The following is a 20,177-nucleotide window of genomic DNA, read 5'->3' as shown; positions in this document are numbered from 1 at the left end:
GTCTGAATCCGAGGTGGCTGGGAGGCCCACGGAGCATAATTGCAGTTGTCTTTGCAAAGTGAAATCAGATGGTTTTTCCAAACCTCCCCCAACCCCTGCCTCCTCCACTCCCTCTCTCTCTCTCTCTTTTTCATTATGTTCCTTGGACCACGTCCAGATGTTTCCTGCAAAAACAACCCTCCAAAAATTCACAAAAAGAGAGCAAGAGCGTGCAGCTTCCTGCCGGCCGGGTGGAAGTGGAGACGTGGCGGGGCGGGGGCGGCCAGCCACGTCTGCAGGCCAGGGAGGCGGCGGGCCCCAGTCCGGTCCGAGCCCTCTGCTGCCTCCACGCCCTGGGGCTGGACCCTGGGAGGACACCGTCTGGGGCCACAAGGCCTTAAGGACGGCCCCTCTCCCCAGATGCCAGGGTCCTGGCCACACTGGGGGCCCAGGGGAGGCCGTGGCCCGGGAAAGAGCAGGGCAGACCTTCAGGACCAGGCTTTGGGCTCAGACTGGCCTGCTGGGACTCCCAGCCCCGCGGCTGAGGCATGCGGCCACGGGGAAGCCACGTCTCCACGCGGAGCCTCTGCTTCCGTGCAATAGAGCTCGTGTTGGGAGCTTTCGTTAAAAGCGGCCTCTGTCCAGTGCTGGCGCCAGGGAGCACCTCATCGAGACCGACTCACCTGGAGGCAGGTGTGGAGCTGAACAGGGAGGGCAGGGTGCAGGGCTCAGGGGAGAAGGGGCGTCTGTGCCCCGACGGGAGCCCAGGTCTTCCCCAGGCAGAGATGGGGGAGAGTGGTCAAGGCAGGGGAACCACGTTGAGCAACGGCCTGAAGGCCGGACAGACCCACGCCTGGGGCCTGACACCCCTCTGGGAGGGCTGGCACAGGAGGGCCCGTGGAGGGGCTGCACGATGAGGCCGGGCCATCCCAGCGCTGCTGACCTCCCCGAAGCCTTAGCGACACCAACGTGGAAGTATCCCCAGGGCCCGAGGAGAAAGACCCAGATGCTGGCTTCGGAAGCCCCCACCAGCCCCCAGCACCCCAGCTTCTGAGACGACACAAGTCTTTGTGTCCAAAGTTCTGCCACGCAGTGTCCCCTCCACCCTGTCCGCTTCCCTGTGCCCAGGAGGGTCAGAGCTGGGACGGGGCGGGGGACTTAGCACAGGCCTCCCCAGCCCATGGACGCCCCCCTCGCCTGGAGCACTGGGCTTCTCCCCGGGGACTCGGGGATGCAGAGGGGTGCCCTGGGGGGCCACAGCTGGAAAGAGGTGTCAAAGGCCCAGGGAAGCCTCAGCAAAACGTCCCAGGACTCCTGGGACAGGACTGCCCTCTGTGGGCTGGGACAGAAATGCGGGTGACCCTTCCCCACTCCCTTGCCTGCAGGGCCAACCAGCAGAGAGGCAGTTCTGGGGCCCCCCCGGCCCGACCTCAGGTTCGGAGATTCACTAGGACGCTCAGAGCTCAGCCAAGCAGCTGTGCGGTGGCCTCTAGCATGAACGGTGGTCAGGCCTCCCGAAACCCCGTGTGACAACACGCCTGGGGCCAAGCAGGGAAGCCATCTGAGCTGCGGTGTCCAGGTTCTTGCCGGGTGTCAGTCACATACATGCAGCTGAGTCTTCTGTCCCCCCAGAGCCGACCCCGTGCAGCCCAGGGGCCCCACAGATGCCATCGTCAGCAGAGACTCTCGGGCGTGGGCCAAGGCCCCGGGGAACCAAGGCAGGACGTCTGAAGGGCTCAGAGGTTGTCTGCCAGGAGTTGGGCCAGGGCTGGACCTCTCTTTGGAAAGTACGGGCTGGGGGCACCCTTTCCTGCACAGTGCCGCCACCCACCGTGTACTGTATTGGGGGGCACCGGCCTGAAGGAGCCCAGGCAGGGGAGAGTGGGCAAGAGAAGCGCCAGGCAGACGTCCAGCCCTGCCCGACACAGGGCTGACCCCGCGGGGGCCGGGATGCCTGCCGTTACCTCCACCTTACAGGTGATGTGTGGAGGCCAGACGGGGTCACAGAGCCCGAATCCACGCCCGATCTCACACCGTGCACCCACTCAGCCTCCCAAGTCAGGGATGCCCACGCTTCCTGTGGCTCGGACACAGGGCCGGGCATGGCTGCGTGGGTGAGGCTTCCCCCCCAGTCACCCCTGGGCTGCTTCCTCGGCTTCAGGTGGAGTCTGGACTTGACAGGAGCACCGTTCACGTGGCCACGCTGCTGGGCCCTGCTCCAGCCTCCCCAGCCCCCCCACCCTGGAGGAATGCACGGGATCCCTTCCGCTGTGGAAGGTGCAGCAAGTGTCCGGGGGGGGGCAAAGTTTATCCCCTGAGTGAAGCCCCGGTGTGCACAGCAGAGGAAGGAGGTTTGGGGGAGGGAGAGGCCCGCTTGCTGCCCCCCTCCCCGCCACTCAGAACCACAAACCTCAATTCCAGAACAACCCCCCCCTTAACAGCAGGGAACGTGGACCCCTCCAGAGAGTGGAAGGGACGTGCCTCTGGTCACACAGAGCTGTCATCCCTCAGCCACCCCACGATAGTCACCTATCCAGAGATGTCCCCAAAGCAGGCTTAATCTTTTGATTCTCTGTAGAAACATTTTGGAAGATCCGTATCTAAAGGTTTTTAGATAGGCAGGCCACATCCGAGCAGCCTGGCCAAGCAGCCGGCCTGGGCCCCAGTGGCAAGGGAGATCTCAGCCAGACCTCAGGAAGACTCAACAGGCAGTGACTAGAGAATCCTGCCTGTTTACAGACATGCTTCCGGACTCCCCACCTGTAACACATAAACAAGGTTCTGGAAGGTTCTCAAGCACAGCAGTGGGACCAGGCCGTACTGTCCAGCACCCTGGCCAACACAGCTCGAGATTTGTGGGCGACCTGCCAGTAGCTGAGCTCCTAGACCATGGCGTTTGTACCTGGACGATGGGAACACATCAACACGAGCTCACGGGCAGAAATCAGAGGCTTTAAACCTGGGGTCCCTTCAGGACCGCCTGCTGGGGGCTCATCAAAGGTCCTCGATTTCTTCACACTGTGCTCAATCTTCGTGAGCCCTGCCCGGGGTACCAGGGATGAAATTAGATTTTGTGCCCCAAGAACTCCTATTCATCCTTCAGTGCCCATCTCAGAGGGGAACCATCCAGCCCCTCCCCCACCGGTTGCTGTCTCCTCTGTGTTCCCGCAGCACCTCGAACGTGCCCTCCTCCTGACACAGCTCAGCCCACATGTGCTGTCTGCATGCAGCCCTGTGAGAATGTTCTGGACTTTCACTGTCCAGTATGCCAGCTACGAGCCACGTGTGACTTCGGGGAGCTTGGAACATGGCTCGCACAAATGGAGACGTGCTGCAAGTGTAAATATATACCATATCTCAAGGGCTGTGTGCCAACAACCAAATGAAAAATAGCTCATTAGTAATTTTTATATTGCTTGCATATTGAAGTCATTATCATTCACCATATTGGGTTAAATAAAAATCTATTATCAGCATTCACGTGGTTCTTGCTGCGACTGCTAGAACGTCTGTAATCCCATGTGTGGCCCGTGTCACGTTTCTGCCAACTGCTGAGCCAGCTCAGGTTTCGACCCAGTATTTGCTGAATGAATGAATGAATGAATGAATGAATGAATGAATGAACGAATGAATGAGCAAATGAATGAATGAATGGGTGAGTGCTCAGGCCGAGCGCCCCAGAGTCTCTGACTTGTCCCAGCAGGACTGTCCTGCCTTCATGCAGACGACCTGTGACGTTACCAAAGCACAGCCCCCTCCTCTGGGATCTTCAGCCAACCCGCATGTCACGTGCTCAGCCACGGGGCACTGGGCCCTGTGCGGGGGTATCGGGGCACCCCAAGGAGAAGCCGGGGATCTTCAGGGAGGGAGGAGCCTCACAGGTTGCCTAGCATGCCCCTGACCAAGCCCAGAGGCTCCGAGTGGGCGGATGCAGGGGTACGGGGGGAGGCTCGGTGCTGGCCTTTCTCCCAGAGCCCGCAAGGAGGAGGGGAGGGGAGGCAGGAGGGGCAGGAGGAGGCAGTGGCAGGGACAGAGTGGGCCGAGCCTCCGGGCAGGACCGTCATGGAGGCTGGTAAGAGGCAGAGCCGTTTGGAAGGGGACTGAGAGGAGACCGGTGGGGCTGTTGGGGTCTGGCTGGAGTGCGACAGCTTGGCCCTCGTGCCACCCGGCCCCGTACCGAACACACCCACGGCCCCACGCATCGGCTGCTTCTCTCCCCTGCTCTCACCTCCGAGCTGGTCCTTGAACACCTGTTGCACTACTGCCTCGGAGCCTTCACACCCGCTGTTCCCCCGCTGGGATGTCTTTCCCTGGGTCTTTGTGGGGAGGGTCTCCTCCTCATTGGGGCCTGCCCGGGGGGTGCACCTGGACAGTCTTCCCACCTGCTGCACACCTTGACTCCTCAGAGTGCTTAGCTGGGACACACGGCCCGGCCCCCAGATGCAGCCCCGGGATGCCCAGCACAGGCTCCTGGCAGGTCCCACCTTTCCACAGCTGGAAATGTGCCCTCCTGGGGGCTTTCTGCAGGCTCTGGGGACAAGCTGGGGGTGTCACATTGGGGCCCAAGGGGGTCAAAATTCATAATCACTTCACATCTGACAAGGTCTGGCCACGGAGGGGGCCCCCATTGGGCCTCCCCTAGGACTGGCCCAGGCCCTGGATCCCCTGCGACCTGCATCCCTCTCCCCCAGCAGCCCGTGCGCCTGGCCCACCCCTCCCTACCCTCCAGTTGTAAGATGACCATCTGGGAGGGGCACGCAGGGGCTCTGCGGGGATGAGGCAGGTCACAGCGTTTCCACCACCTTCCTGCTGGGCTCTGAAAGCTCCCTCTCTGTTTTCCGTCCTGTGCTTCCAGGGTAGGATGTGGGAAAGACACGCATTTGAGGAAAGGGGGTCCCCTCAGACGAGGTGGAGCCAGAGATGCTGGGACCGGGCCCCTCGACGCTTCCACGCTCCCAGGCGGGCAGCTCCTCGGCCCCGGCGTGGGGACCCGGTGCGGACCTCGGGCAGGCCCATCCCGCTGGCAGCGCGGGGCTCATGGGCGCGGGGCGAGGGCGGGCCGGAGACAGGGGCCAGGAAGACGGCAGGCTTAGCCAATCAGCAGGGGCCACCGCTGGGCGACGGGGAGCGCTCAGCGGGGCGACGCTGCCCTCTGGTGGCGGCGGCAGGTGCTGACAGCCGGGCTGTCGCGTCCCCAGCCGGGTGGGGGCACCTGCAGACGTGCGCCCTCATTCCAGGTGCATCACACCTGGCGCGCAGGGGTTTCTCCAGTTGTGGTGAGTTTCCCCACCATCCTGTACTCCACGGAGGTTACTTTTTGCCGGAGTCGGCCTCACCTGCAGCCCCACACGCCAAGGTCAGTGGTTTGCAAGGAATAACAAGAGCTCATGAAACGAGCTTGACCCCGCCTCGGTTCGGTGTTGTAATCCGCAGAGCTCAGTGTGCAAATACAGGCTTTATTGAACTCGCTCGTTCTAGAGCTTATTTATAAACCCTAAAGCAGCAAAATCGAGGGATTTTCAGCTTGGAGTGGTTAGAGAGCGCCACCCACTGTCCAACCGGAGACTTGCAACCCAGCTTTACAAGGGGCTGTACCGCCTCCTGCCCAAAGCCTCCCCCCCGCTGGTAGGGTGGGGTGCCAGGGACCCAGGGAATTTCCAGAGCCCTAAGAGGGCCAGACCAAAGTCACGGGGGTGGTCGCCGCAGGTGGCTAGCTCCAGAGCTTTAGGCAGGCTGCCCACTCACACCCTCACCCCCAGCCGGCCCCGAGAGCACACGGCTGCGGCCGGTCTGTCCCGCCGGCAAGCACGCCGCCCCCACCCGCCCGAAGCCCCGCAGACCCAGCCAAGCTGGCCTCCGTCTCCTGCGCCAGACGAGACCTCAGTGCTCCAGGCAGCCCTGCGGTTGGGTGGGACAAGAGCCTGGCCCCTCCATCCACACTGCGCTTCATGTAGCTCTTTACTTTTTTTGGAAGTTGCTTTTTTTCCTGAGTAAAGTATCACTTGTCACATCCAACATTCATTGGATGCGTCCTTACTGGCAACCCCCTGCACCCTTTCCTCCAAGCTGTCCCTGCCGCAGCCCTCTGGACCCCATGGCCCTCCCGCAACCCCCGTGTCTGGGTCCTCGGCCCCCTGGGCAGTCTTCACTTTGCCCGCCCGGGGACCCTGCGATCCAGGGGAGTCCCACCTTCCACTCCCGCATCGGGCTTAGACGCTGCCCCACAGCCGGGAAAGCCCGGACCCGGGTCTGGGTGTCCCCCACCGGCCCGCATCACAGCACTGTGCTTCTGGGCGGACACACTCGGCGAGGATTCCCGGAGGTCCCCTTGTCCTTGGTCAGGCACAGCTGCCCTCGCCGTGGGCTCCTTTGATGCCCGTGAGCACCGAGCTCAGCCCGGCTCGGCACATGCGGGAGTGCGAGGGTTGGCCCATTGTACGGATGCAGAAACTGAGGCTCGCCTGGAGAGCTGAGCGGGGGAGTTGACCGTGTGACTCCAGATCCCCAGAGTTAGGGCCTGGGCCTCCTGGTCCCCCAGACACTGAAGCCCAGCCACGAAGCTCCGCAGAGCCCACGTCTTCTGCTCCGTGTGGATGCCCTGCTCTGCCCTTCCATACCCACAGCTACCAACCCTGGACAAAGCACAACGCCCCGCCTCTCCAGTGGGAGGCTCCCTTCGGACCCCTGGCTCTGGGCCTCTGCCCCCCCCCCCCGCCCCCAGACTGGCTGGACCCTGCCCCCTGAGGTCCCTGGGGTGTCCAGTGTCCACAAGCCTGTGCCTGGGAGCCAGGCCGCGGCCGCCAGGTGGGCCCCAACAGAGAGGGGCGGCTTCCCCCTGCAGCCCGGCCAACGCGCTCCTGGGCTGGCTGACCTCGGGGGTTTTCAGACTGCAGCTTCAAAGCTGCTCGGGGACCCGAACTTGCCACACGTGCTTCTGTGATTGGGCTCATACCCGTTCCCGCAGAGGTTTGCTCCTGGGGAAACTGGGGCTCGGGCACAAGGTGGGGTCCCTGTAGTGACCTAGTTAGTGACCCTAACCTTGGGGGCAGGAGGGAGCAAAAGAGGGCAGAGGGAGAGGTGCCGCGAGAGCCGTCAGCCTGGCAGCTGACTTCACACCCTTCCATCAGCAGCCCCCCCACGTCCCCCCTACCTCCCTCCCTCCTCGCACCCCTCTCCCCTCCGCCACCTCTCTACCCCCCTCCCTCCCCCCACCTTCCCCCCTTTCTTCTCTACATAGGAGATATTAATAAAGGCTTGATGTGGAATCTTTTCGGAAACACCAAGTCCTTATTTCCAAGAGCTGGACTATTCACAGTAAACATGGGGGTTTCCACAAGCAAATACTCAGACAGCAGTTTGCCACATTTTTTATGTATACACGCCGCTTCCATTTTCTAAATAAACGTTTGGATTTTAGGACAGTGTCAGACTGACCGCAGAGCACGGAGGTGGCGCCGCGCTCCCGCCCCCACGCCCCGCATTCCCCGCGGGCCTCCAGCGCCCTCGGGCACGTCTGTCCTGGCATGTCATGCCCACACTTCACGTGGGTTGTCTTTGTGGTCCCCCGATGCCCTTTCCTTGTCCTGGGGGCCCAACCAAGACCCCACGTGACCGGAGCCACCACGTCTCCTGGGGCTCCTCCGGACTGACGGTCCTTCTGTCTCATGACCTTGCCGGTTTCGAGGAGGCCTGGCCAGGCGTTCCGAGGACTGTCCCTCAGCGGACATCTGCCTGTGCTCCCTGCGCTTGGCCGGGTGGTGGGGCACAAGGTGGGGGGCCATGCTCATCGTGTGGCTTCAGGGGCACACGCTGACACCGTGGCTGCCCCCCGTGGTGATGGCGCTGGTCACTGGCCGAGATCATGCTGCCACGTTCCTCCACTGCGGAGTCACTCTGGTTCTCCCCTTGGACACTGTCCCCTTGATCAGGACGTCCCCCTTCACAGCCGCACTGGGGAGCGGGCCCAGGCACCCCGTCTTGGCAGCGCGGCATCTACGCGGACGACCGGGCGCCTTGCCCGACTCCGCATCACTTGCTCACGGGAGGACCCATGTTACACGGGCAGCGGTCCTCCAGCGCGACCTCATCCTGACTGGCCCGGCTTCGGGGACTGTCCCGTGTCCCTCCAGCACGCCCCAGGCTTGTGCTCTCGCTGCTCTGCGGACTCGCCCCCTTTCCCTCTCCAGCCCCACCGGAGGCCCCGGCTCCCCGACTCAGCCGCTGCCCGAGGGGCCGGGGTCAGAGACCAGGGTCTGGGCGCGGGGACTTCTGGCCCCCCCAGCCGGCGAAGCAGGCGGATCTGGGGCACGCTCGCCTGTACTGTGCGCGCCAGTTCCTCGCGTGGCCACACGCGGCCATCTGTAGGAAGGGACAGGGTGCACACAGACCTCCCCAGCTCCGCCCCGCCGGCCTGGCACCCCCACTCCGACAGGGACAAGCCCAGCCAGGGGAGCAGCTTCGTGGGCTAGAGAACCGCCTCTCCCACACTCACTCCCTCTGTCTTGACGTCTACAAACCCCACTCCTCTCCCTCCACCCCTTCAGGGAGGTTGCTGGTCTGCCGAGCTACACACAGGCGACTGTCGCGCACCCCGGCATCGGCCCTGGCCTTCTCCGGACCACCCGAGCTACTCAGTTTGCTCACAATGAGGCTCCATGTCTGCGTGGCCAAGGGCGGTGGGTTTGGACGAGTCCACGGTGTCCTGTCCCCACCGTCAGGGTGGCACACGGCATACAGCTCCCCCTGCTCCCCCCTGGGAAGCAGGCCTGCTCGCAGGCTCCATCTCTGGCCTTTCCCAGGACCTCCTGTGAGCGGAGTCACGCCCTGTCGCCCCCTCTCTAGGGCTCCTGTCACTCAGCGACCCGCGTTTATGACGCGCCCGTCTGTCTGCCGCTCAACAGCTCCTCTCTTCATGCGGCCGAGTTCCACGTCTGCGTACCCGTCACCTACTGGAGGGCGTCGGGGGGCTCCACGCTCAGTGCCGAGGAGCGAGGCCGCCACCGATGTTCACGGGCAGGCTTGGGGTGGACGTGTTGTCAAAGCAGTTGTGTGAACACCGAGCAGAGTGACCGCTGGACTGCCTGTGCCCGTCAGAGCCGCGTGCCCCCCCCTCCGCCCCGCGGGGATCCAGAGCCTTCGGTGGGGCCAGGCAGCAGATGGGCAGGGGAGGTCGGCAGGCGTCGGGCCTGCCCTTCTCCTGGGGGCCGCCTGCAGGCTGAGGCCCGGGTTCCACTGCCGATCCGACCCTGAGCCGTCACCTGCCTTCCCGGCCTCAATTTCGGACCTGAGCACTGGCGAGATGACTCTCTGAGCCTTCACAGGGCACGCTCGCGACCGTGTTCACCCGGCCACGGACGGGAGACTGAGGCCAGGAGCTAAGTGTTGTGCCCAACACATCCCCAGCTGGGCTTGGACCCGGGGCCTGGCTTACCGACCGTCACGTCTCCCCGGACGGCCCAGGTCTGGTCTGGCGGCCGCTGGCATCAAAAAAACAGGAGGAAGTTCCAGAGCCAGAGCAGACTTCCCCAAGCTGCACCCCAGCCCTGCTGCGTCGGGACACCCTTGAGGGACAGGCGGCCTCGAGGAAGGCGCCATCAGACTGGTCCATTCTAGCCCCCGCCCCACGGTCCTTTCCGGGCAGCGGGCCGCACTGGCCTGGAAGCTGCCAGCCGCCCTCTGCTCATGGAGACAACCCCGTCCCTCCGTGGATGTGCCTTCCCAGCCCCAGTGCGTGCAGAGTGCCGGCTTCACGGGCTTTGGCCATGGATTCCACAGCCTTGCCAGCCTAGGTCAGGGCCAGCAGGTGTCAGGATAGGGCCTGAGGCTCAGGGTCAGGGACAGCCGTGCCCAGGCCGCCCTGCGGAGGCCGGGGTTGCGGGGTGCTACCCAGTGAATGAATGAAGTCCCCACCCTTCAGATTTCCCCCAAAGCAGCTCCAACCTGCCCTTGGATTTGTACCTTCAAGGGCACAGTGATGCCCCACCTCTGGGCCCACAGCCCGGGCCTTCTCGGGAAGTGGACCCCGGGGCTGATCTCTAAGGGCTCCAGCCCCCACCCCTGTCCGGGTCCGCACCCTGTGCTAGAGCCTCTTTGGAGCAAAACAAAACAGGAAGTGGTGACTTGGGAGCAGTTTTCTGGATTGAGGCCCCAGGCGGAGCAGACGGCGGCTTTGCTGCCCCCCCGCACCGGGCACCCGCACAAGGGATGCAGATGGCAGCTCCACCCCAGACCTCCAAAGCTAATGGGCTGGGGGACGGCTCCCGGAGGTTCTAACACGCCGGTAATTAGGACCCGGATTCTAGGGAGTAGGACTAGAAGGGACCAAGGGAGCAGGGAGGGCTGTGCCCCAGCATGTCCAGCAGAGGGCAGTGCAGCTCCACGTCCTGACACCCTGGCACTCGGGGAACAGGGGGGTGGGGGGGTACTGGGCTGGTCCCGACTGAGGACTCCCCAGGGGCTGTGTGCAGCGCGGAGGCTGACCTGGGCCTTCTGAGTTCTGTGGTCGGAGGTGGCTGGAAACGCAGGAATGGCTGGTACTCTGACCCTTGGAGAACACAAGGTCACCAATGTCACCAGCAGCCCCCATGTTTAGGGACAGATGGGACCTTTGGGGCACGAGGGGCTGAGCTCCTTACATGGCCCCCTTCACTGACTCACCCCTGCGCCAGCCCCTTCCTGCCTTCAGTCCCCCCAGCTTCCCTGAGCCCCTCCGTGGGTTCCTGTCACTCGGGGTGCTGCTGCCCTCATGCCCGGCGGTGCCACCAGCTCCCCTGTCCTGTGCGTCCGAGGCAGGGTGCCAGGGCCTCTCCCCAGTAGCTGCCCTCATTTCCCAAGCATGCCCATGTTTCCAGCACACTGCCCATCTGCTTGCTAATGGCAGGACCAGCCCCTTCCTGGCAATGGGCTCCCAGCAGCCAGGAAAGGACCTGCTACAGTGGGTGCTCAGCAATGTCCCATCCCAAGTCCCCCGGCTCCCACCCTCGCTTCTTGGGTTATAAACCCCAGCCCTGCTGGGCGGGCTGTCACCACCTGATCCTGCTGGTGACAGAGCTCTCGAACCCTGCATCTCTGGTCCAGCGGGATCACCCTGGGCAGGCGTCACCATGGCAGCCGGAGGCAGTGGGGAGGCCCGAGGCCAGATTACCATGCATGTTGTGTGCGCCCATGCGTCGCGTGGGGTCCCATTCCGGGGTGGGGGATGCCAGGGGCTCCACTCATCTCAGGAAGTTGGGGTTAGAGCCCCACCCAGCTGGAGTCACTCGCCCCTTGCGCACTGGCTCCGCGGCTCCCCCTCGCCGGGGTTAGCACACCTCCCCAGCTGTGCTCCCTGGAGCCTGCCTCCGGAGCATGCGGGGAGGACCCCGGGTTTGGGCAGGAGTGGCCCCCATGGAGGTCATCTCAGTCCCTGGCATGTTCTGGCCGAGGCCGCCCCTGACTGATTCAGACCAACAGACCGGGTCAAGCGGCTGAGCACTGCCGCCCCCCCCCCCCCATGGCTCTTTAGGAAGACGGGGACCTGCCCTCCCAGCCCCAAGGCCAGGGCCCGGGCAGGGCCACACCCTGAAAACCCGTGAGGAACACTCCTTTCCTGGTATCCCCGCGAGACCCGAGCCGCCCCTCCTGGCTTTGCAGCTGTCCGAGCCTGCTCTCTGAAGGGGACACCCACACCTGGCACCCCCCAGCCCACCTGAGACGGCGGGGCACGTCCGGAGCACCGGGGAACCAGCGGCCCCACCCAGCGTGCTCAGCAGTGGCTTTGGTCATGCAGAAGGCAGGACAAGGGGCCCCTCAACGGGGAGGCAACCCTCCCAATTCCCCAGACCCCCAGGCCTGACCCTCTTTCCAGACCCAGGAAGCAGCCCTCGTGACTGGCGATACGTGCTTCTGACCGGAAAGCAGAGCCGGCCAGTCCGGGCCAGGCCCAGAGGCCAGGGGGCTTGCTGCGGGGAGAGGTGGGGCTCCCCGTGCCCACCCCCTTCCTGGGAGTCCAGGCTGAGTTCCTACAGGCAAGGACAAGGCCTGGACCCGGAGGAGCGCATGGCCCCCCATGAGCACCACCGGTGGGAGGCTGCTGCAGCCGCGGCCGGGGCCCCAGGGGTGTTGCGAGGCGTCCGGCCCAGCCTGCGAGGGGGGAGCACGGGGGGGGGGGGGAGTGTGCCGACCCCCCCAGGGGAGGCCCCCTGAGGTCCTTGCACACCGGGTGCGTACTGTGCTCCTGGGCGTACTGGTGTATGAACGGTACGGGTACTGCGTGTGCACACGTGTTCCCTGTACACGGACATTGTGAGCAAGTGTTGCAGGTGAGCGGGCCTGTCCTATGCCACACGCAAGTGGGGTGTGTGTGTGCACGTGTGGCCTGTGCGTGCACAAGTTGTGTGAGCACGCTCCGGGGAGGGGTGCGGGAGGGGAGCCGCTGGCCTACTACTATAGGGTCACCCACGCCGGCTGGGAGCGGCCCTCGCCCGCGGTCGGCCATCTGGTGCCACAGGGCAGGACCCCAGCCCTCAGGGCTCCCAGATCCAGGGCACCAAGAGCCTCCCTGCGAAGGTGCCCGCTGGATGGCGAGCACGAGAGGATACGGACACCATCACCAAACAGCGGCCGGGCCCGGCCAGCCCCCGGACGGCGTGGGGAGGACGAGCGTTTATCACCCGGGACGGAGCAGACAGAGTGTCACCACCTCATTAGGGACGGGGCGGCTGGATGACATCATTCACTCTGTGGCCCCGTGCACGCCGCTTGTCTGTTTGGGCTCGGGCAGTGTGGGGCAGGGCGGGTGGCCGCGTGCCCAGTGCCCAAGGACGCGGGGGCCCACAGGGGCTCTGGGAGGGCTGTGGAGCCGAGCAGTCTGGGGAAGGAGCACGGCCGCGGGTCCGGCAGCAGCCGAGGTGCCCCCCTCCCCCATGCCCACACCAGCCCGGGCAGCCCGCCAGCACCCCCGTGCGGCCAACTTCCAGACCCAGACAGGAAAGCCCCCGGCAGAACAAACGAGAACGGAATGGTCATCTATTTTTAAACGCTCATATTTTGTTTCTCCTCTCAGGTTTTTCTGTTTTTCTTTCCATGTTCTGACACCGTTGCTGGTCCGTACCCGCACCTGCGGCGGCGATCGGAGAACAATCACGCGGGGAAGTAAGTTCACAGTCAGTCTCGGGAAAGCCGGCTGGCAACGCGGCAGAACAGAGCAAGGCTTTAAGAATCACTCAGAAGGGGAAGAAAACCCTTGACCGTCCGAGGCCACCCCTGCCCGAGGGGAAACGTCTACGCAGCGGTGCGTACAAAGCCCGTGCGCGGCGTCGGCGTCCGAGCGCTTCACGGAGACAGCGCTCTCCTCCATCTCTAGAAGCAGAAACAAAACAAGTCCCACCCCCCATCATCCAAGTATACATGAGGGATAAAATTACATTTGTACAAAAATAGATTTTTTTTTTTTTTACCTTTCCCGATGCTTTAGACATTTTCTCTCTACTCTCTGTGTACTCGTCGCCCTCTAAAGTGTTCGCTGCACGTCCCGGCTAAGGCATTGCTAAGAACTGGGGACCGATAAAGCTGCTCGCTTCAAAGCATCTTAAAATAGATGCACTCCTTGCCTTGAGATATTCATTCGAACCCGGATTTCACCAAAGGAGGGGTCCTTACATACTTGCTTACACGAAGCAAATTTATAGGAAAACGGGGGAAAGTCTTGATTAAAAATAAAGACAGAACGTTGGTAACGGCCCCGCGTGTGCCGTGTGGACGGCGTGCAGCCTCACGCAGAGTCTCTGTACAGCACAGACGTGTGACGCCGCGCACCTGCGTGCACGGGGGGGGGGGGCCACGTGCCCGAATTCCGTGATGGGGACAACATCAGCTGATTACCCACTGGCCACGCTTCCGGCCGGGCCCTGCTGCGGCCCCTGCAGACGAGGGGCTCCGGCGTGGTCGCCGCGCTTGCCACCAGCCCGAATCCTTCAGGAACACTGAGACTTGGAAAGACGGGGGCGCGGGGCCATCTCCGCTCGGGGACCGTGTGCCTCCAGGTGCCCAGGACAGGCCGGCTCCCAAGGAGATACGAGGCTTTGCCGCGCCCCTGCAGCCGCGGGCCTGGTCGTCTTCGCTCCCCTGCTGCAGGAGCCCCGTCCCCGCTGTCACGGCGGGAAGTGAGTCCGCGGAGCACGCACGGAGGCACAGCTCGCCCGGGCCCAGGCAGCACCCTGGCCAGGCCGAGGCGGGGACGGGCAAGAGGTGGCTAACGAGCTGATGTTAGTGCTATCTTTAGAAAATTAAAGATTGTCCCACCAAAATAATAATAATAATAAAAATAATTACAAAAATCACCTTAATTGAACCAGATTGATAACACTCCTAACGGTCTGGTTAAATAAAACTCCTACCTCTCTGCTGAGCCCCGTGCACCTCCCCACTTAACCACCTCCTCCAACAGCACTGAACGCGTGAGCGTGACAAGGACAGCAGACGGATGAAGAGACAAGGACAGCCCCACGCGCCCACAGTGCTATGCCCATGGGCCGGAGAGGCTGGGGGCTTCGGGCTTTCCAGGCCGTAGCCTGGGGGCCTCAGTGCTTTACGGACACGCATCCGGGGCCCCCGGGGCCCACAATGGGGAAGTTCTCAAGAAGAAGCCCACTCCCCAACAGACCCGGTCCTGGGCTTTTACTACTGGAGGCCCCCACATTCCCAAGGACCCCAGGGAAATGGAGAGGGCTGGGCTGGGTGACGGGGTGCGTCCGGCTGCAGAAGGCACCAGGGGTGTTGGGTGTGGGGCAATCTACTGTGCCCACAACTGAGGGGCCCCGAGAGGGAGTTCCCAAGAGTGCCTGCATCACTGCCTGTCACAGCCGAGCCCCCAAAAGGCTGCCGAGACTTTCCGGAGAGTCTGGGTGCTGGGCAGGCCCTCCATGCCCGGCCTCTCCCGCCCACGTGGCAGGGACACCCCCGCACGTTACAGCGGCCAGGTGGCAGAGAAAGGCGGCTTTGCACAGTCTCTCGGCGCTGCCTGCTGCCTCACCTTCCGCTTGCCTGGGGTTCTGGAAGGCAAAGCAGGGACACCTGCCTGCCCACGGAGGCCTGGAGGCCCCTCCCTGCCTTGCCCCAGCTGGGGAACCATCTCTGGGGAAGGCACCCCCCCACCCGGGGCTGCTCGTGAGGGCCGCAGGAGGGAAGCCAGGGCTACAGGGCAACCCCTCGGGGGCCAAGAAGACGGGAGCCGCCTGCATCACCCCCACCTGCCATCCTTGCTCAGGCCCCCACCAGCGACAAACGCCGGGTTCATGGAGTATGAGGCGTAAGACCGGAAAGTACTCAGACCAAAGGGAGGGCATTACAGTGCAAAAGAAGCCGGTTCAACCTGAGAGAGCCCCTGCACGCCTGGAGCGCCCCGCCCCGCCCCCTCGGTGGAAAAGCTACAGGAGCAGCCGCTGGCCGGACTGGGGAGCCACAGCAGGCGCTTGACGGAGCCCCGCGTAAGGCTGCCCTCACACCACAGCCGGGCTGGATGTCCCGAGGCGCAGGCCCGAGGACACCGGCACGCCACAGTCCCCGATTCCCAGTCTCCTACGCAGAACAGGCCGCCAGCGAAGGGGGCTCTCAGCCAACAGCTCCAGGAAGCAACCTGCCTGCCCCTTCCCGCCGGGCTGAGGGGCCCGCAAGCTGCTCTGGCTCTGGCTCTGCACGCCCCCCCCCCCCAGGGGCCCACGGCCGCCTGAAGGCCCTCTCTGGAAAGCACCCTCCTCCCTCCATCCGTGCGGGCCTCCCAGGCCCAACCTCTGCCCACGACAGGTGAGCACGGCCCGGGACTTCAGGAAGGCCGGGAAGCGGGCTAGCCCTGCGGAGACGGGGGCCGGCCTGCCCCTCAACACAGACCGCAAGAGCAGACACAACTAGGGCGGGCCGTACCCGGGGTCTGCTTACCCTGGGTCGCATGGGGCAGTGCAGGGGGAGAAGCTGAAGCCAGGGTGACGCGAAGAGAAAAGCAAGGTGGGGAGGTGGGTGACCCCAGCCCCTGCAGCCTTGAGGGGGCTCCGGAACCCTGCACGGAGGTCAGCTCCTGTCCTGCTTTGCTCGGGGGCGACATTGCAAGTCATCTTTGGAAAAGGGGCTGCTCACCCTTCACTGTGAGGGAAGGGAAGCCTACTGCCCCAGAAACCCCTCGTCTTCCCGGAGGTGGATGGGGTCTTTTGCGCCCTGCCCCTGAGGCTGGGCGGGGTGCGCTGGCCGGGGTCGCCTGACAAGAGGTGATGGGGGTCACTCCAAACACAGGAGGGGAGCGTGGGATGTCCCAAACACCAGCGTGGCCAGGGGGCGGGGCCTGCGACCGGGTGAGCCGCCCCCACTGCCCAGGAGAGCCCGCAGGCCTGGCCGGGGCTCACAGCAGTTCCCGCCCCAAGAAAGCCACGGCCCGGCTTCGTGGACGAGGAGCACTGAAAACAGCGAGGTGGCAACGCTCTTAGGCTTAGCAGGCTGCGCCCCCACGTCTGCACAGACCAGCAGAGAAGGGGCGGGGGACGGGGCTCGCTGAGAAGAGCAGCTGGCGGCCAGGCGGGGCGGCCAGGCTGGTGGGCCTAAGTCATTTGGTGGGGGGCTTCCAGCATCTCCATGAGGAAGGTGTCGATGGGCGTGTCCCCGATGAGTTTGAAGAAGAAGAGGTGTTCCAGGCACTTGAGGCCGATGGAGCGCAGGGCTGGCAGGCGGAGAAGCAGCTTGGCGAACCTGCGGGAGGGCCGCGTGAGGCCGAGCCGGCCGTCCTCCCCGCCTGCCCCCTGGCGCCCGGCAGCCTCCTGCGCCCAGGACCGAGTCCCGAAGCCATAGCAGCAGGGCCCAGCCTGCACGGAGCCCGAGAGGGGGGCTGGGCCGCTCAGGCAGCGGAGACAGCAGGCTGGGGCCTGGGGGCAGGGGCGTGCGGGGTGACCCCAAAGGCAGGCCCACGGAGTAGAGACCTGGGATGAAGGACCAGGGGCAAGACAGTAGCAGGGCTGGTGCAGGCCCCGTAGGGCCTCGTGGGAAAGTTAAGACACGGGGGCTTTCTCCAAGGGCAACACAGAGCCACAGCAGGATTTTACGCAGTGGAGAGAGCTACGACAACGGATCTGAGTATCAGCAATGCCTCTGGCTGCAGCGGGGAGACCAAGGTGGAGCGGCTCCTGGGCCGGGGGGGCAGGTCTGTGCTCGAGCAAGCTCCGCTCCTAACACACTGGCATCCCACATGTGCCGGGCCAGCGCCCACCCCTTCCCCAGAAAGAGCTCTGCTGGAGCGGAGCCAGAGGCCCGATCCCCAGGCCCTGCCTGGCCCTGGGGGAGGAGACTGAATGGGGGAGGGCAACGGGAGGTGCTGGGGCTCTGGGAGGAGGGACGCCAGGCTCAGCGGCTCTGCCGCCAAGGACAGCACCCTGTGCCCCCCGGGGACGTCCACAGCCACCCCCTGCAATGGCGCGGACCCTTGAGGGGCTGGGGGACCTCGTTAATTATTCACGACGTCTGTATTTCAGGGGAGAAAGCCCTGTGGTTGGCCGCCATACAACCCAGGTTTTAAAGGCAAAAACGCAGCGTAGAGGCTGGACTGGGGCCAGAGAAAGCTGTTTTCTGCTGAGCTGGCGAGATGGGCTACGGCGGGGAGCCAGGAAAAACAAGCGGCCGGCCCTCCGTCCTCCTCGGCAAGTTTCACTTAAACCAAACCAGATGAGGGCTGAGGGAGCAGGGCACAGTCACCCGTGCGTGCAGCTGCACGTGCGCCCAGGGGTGGGGAGGGAGAGGGAGGTGCCCAGGGGTGGGGGCGCGCGCCCACCCGAGAGGGGCCCTTTGGAGGGAGGGGCCGGAATCAGGACAAGTCCTGCGATCGCACCAAGCCACCAACAGTTGCCCTTCTCACCTACCGTGTGCCCGGCACATGGCCCCGGAAATGAGTCCCCAGCCACTCCGGCACGCACACAGCTCTGCGCTCGCGCACAAAGCACCTACCGTGTGCTGGCGTCCGTCCCCGCTGGGGGTAAGCACGCCAAGGCCCTGTCTCTAGGGGCTCCCGTGCGGGGCAGAAGAAAGCCCTGGCTTCATTCCCGGGCTCTGCGAGGACAGGCACTTGCTGCCCGTGGGCCTGTGTTCTGGGCGGGCGGCAGGAGCGCCTGAGCGTGCACGCGTGCGCACGGGGGCCGGGGGAGCGCGCCCTCCCTGCCCCGTGCTTCCTGCCCCACACGGGCTCCCGACTGACAACCGAGGGAGGTGGGCGCCGCCTTCTAATTCACACAGAGGTACCAGAAGGGCTGGGGGCAGTCTTGCCTGGGGCAGGGCGGTCACGAGACCCTGAGGCCTCCCAAAGGAGGGGGCCGGGCAGGGGGCTCACCTTCCCGGCTGCTCGGGGTACTTGTGTTTGCAGTACGCCTCCAGGGACGCGTAGACCTTCTCCCTCAGCGCCTCCACCTCGGCTGGGTTCGAGAGCCCCTTGGAGTCTGCAGGGGGAGGGGCCACAGGTCAGAGGCTGCGACCCAGAAAGCTGCACAGGGCACCCCCAGTGGCACTCAGGCCCGCCCCACACGTCCCCGCTCGGCTCGGGCCAGCAGCGGCCGGGCAGGCTCTGTCCCCGAGGAGGCCGCCCCGGACTTGAGTCCAGGCTTGCCACTCGCTGGCCACGGGAACTGCGGCCCGTTCCCGGACTTCCCAGCACTCAGCTTTCCCCTCTGGGGCCAAGAGCCACGGGCCGCCCTCACCCTCTCCTGGTTGAAGCTGGACCCTGGCTGCACTGGGGACTCAGTTCCTTTGAGAGGGAGGAAAGCTCAGAACCATCACCCCAAAGACAGCCAGCCCCACGCAGGGCAGTGGGGGAGAGGCCGACAGCCAGCTAGAGCCCTGGGACCCTGGGGCAGGAGCCCAGCCTGGAAGGGGCTCTGCCCGTGCACAGAGAGGCCTTGGACCTCAGCCACCAAAGCCTCCAGGGCCCAGTGGTGGGATCTCAGGAGGAAGGGACGGGCGTTCAAGGGCTCAAGCAGGTGAGCCATCACGGGGCTTCCTGACCCAGTCAGAGCCCCCCGTGCCAGGCACTCCTCTCTGCTTGTCTCCTGGGGTTTCTCACGACCCAACAAGCTGACAGAGATGAACCCCTCTCTCTCCATAGTGGCCACCACATGGTGTCACACTAGGGCTCAAAGGCCCTGGGTCAGGCCCCAGCCAAATGTGGCCCAACCTGACGGCACAGGGGGCAGAGGCTGCCCACCTGCTGCCCTCTGAGGCCACCGGGCCCCACAGTGGCTCCGCGGTGGGACAGGCCTGCCATCAGGTCGCCTCTGAGCCAGAGACCGGGGGGCTCATGCCAGCATTGACCCCTGAGAGCCTGACATCCCAGCAGGTGTACCGGGGTCCAGTGCGAACGCTGCCAGGTGGCCCAGGGCCCTGGGCACCTTGGGAACGTGCCAAGCTTCTCCGTAGCTCCGCACCCCCAGGCCCTGCGGGGCCTCAGCACCGGCCACGTCCTTCCAACAGCCCTACCCCCTCGGACAGCGAAGATATGCCAGCAGCCAAGCCACGCAAAACTGGAACAGGGATTCTAGCCAGCAGGGCTAAGACGCGCGGCCCTGCCTCCACGCCGGCAGGACCACAGGCTTGGAGCATAAACCCGGGGGACAAAACGCCCCCGGAAATGGGCTCCCCGCACGAGAAGACACTCATCTCTGCCACAGCCACATCCCTCAGTGCTGGAGCTGGTGGAAGGCAGGAGGTCAGGGCCCACCAGCCCTGGCACCATCCCGTCTTCCCCACTGGCTGGCCAGCTCCTCCCCCCCAGAAACCCTCCACGCCCCCACCCACCGCCCGGGCTCCAGGACTCGCTCACTAGAAGTCACGAAGAGGCTGCCCCTTCTGTAGCCCAGGTTGCCGGGCAAGGTGGGGCCACACTGTGGACGCGGCGCCCAAACCATGAAGCGTGAGTGCGGCTGCCTGAGCCCCGCCGCGTGCAGCGCTCACAAGAGCCACGAGAAGTCGGTAGCCGGGCCGGGCCGCCCTCGTGAGGAGCAGATGGAGTGCTCGGGCCGAGGCTAGAGGGCGGGCTGCGCGCCCGGGGGGAGGCCATACCAGGGTTGAAGAGCACGATGGCGCGCAGGCAGCCCAGCTCAGTCTTGTCCATCTGCATGTCCCGCATCTTGGACACGAGCTCCGTCAACACCCTGCAGGGGAAGCAGGCCAACACCGCCGCCCGGTCAGACTGTGCTCCCCGC

General features: G+C 64.6%; 1 protein-coding gene and 1 long non-coding RNA gene across 12 annotated transcripts in view; one reads left to right on the top strand and one right to left on the bottom strand.

Moving 5' to 3' along the window:
• Positions 1-210: 210 nt before the first annotated feature.
• On the top strand, positions 211-3,369 carry LOC130544061 (uncharacterized). The gene is made up of 2 exons (XR_008960007.1): positions 211-672; positions 2,719-3,369. It is a non-coding gene; the product is annotated as an uncharacterized LOC130544061 (long non-coding RNA).
• A 9,616-nt stretch (positions 3,370-12,985) lies between these two features.
• RXRA (retinoid X receptor alpha) overlaps positions 12,986-20,177 on the bottom strand; it is a 99,824-nt gene continuing 92,632 nt past the window's right edge. For all 11 annotated transcript variants that reach the window (XM_048223074.2, XM_048223078.2, XM_044389709.3 and 8 more), the window contains 3 exons: positions 20,035-20,126; positions 18,314-18,419; positions 12,986-16,689 (listed from right to left, as the gene is read on the bottom strand). In XM_048223074.2, coding sequence (XP_048079031.1) covers positions 16,542-16,689; positions 18,314-18,419; positions 20,035-20,126 — 346 coding nt within the window. In that variant the 3' untranslated portion in view covers positions 12,986-16,541. The remainder of the gene's footprint in view (positions 16,690-18,313; positions 18,420-20,034; positions 20,127-20,177) is intronic.

Source organism: Ursus arctos, unplaced genomic scaffold (genome assembly GCF_023065955.2).
Source record: "Ursus arctos isolate Adak ecotype North America unplaced genomic scaffold, UrsArc2.0 scaffold_18, whole genome shotgun sequence".
In the NCBI taxonomy this organism is placed as follows: Eukaryota; Metazoa; Chordata; class Mammalia; order Carnivora; family Ursidae; genus Ursus; species Ursus arctos.
The sequence above is the reverse complement of the archived record's forward strand: the minus strand, read 5'-3'. Positions and strand labels throughout refer to the sequence as shown.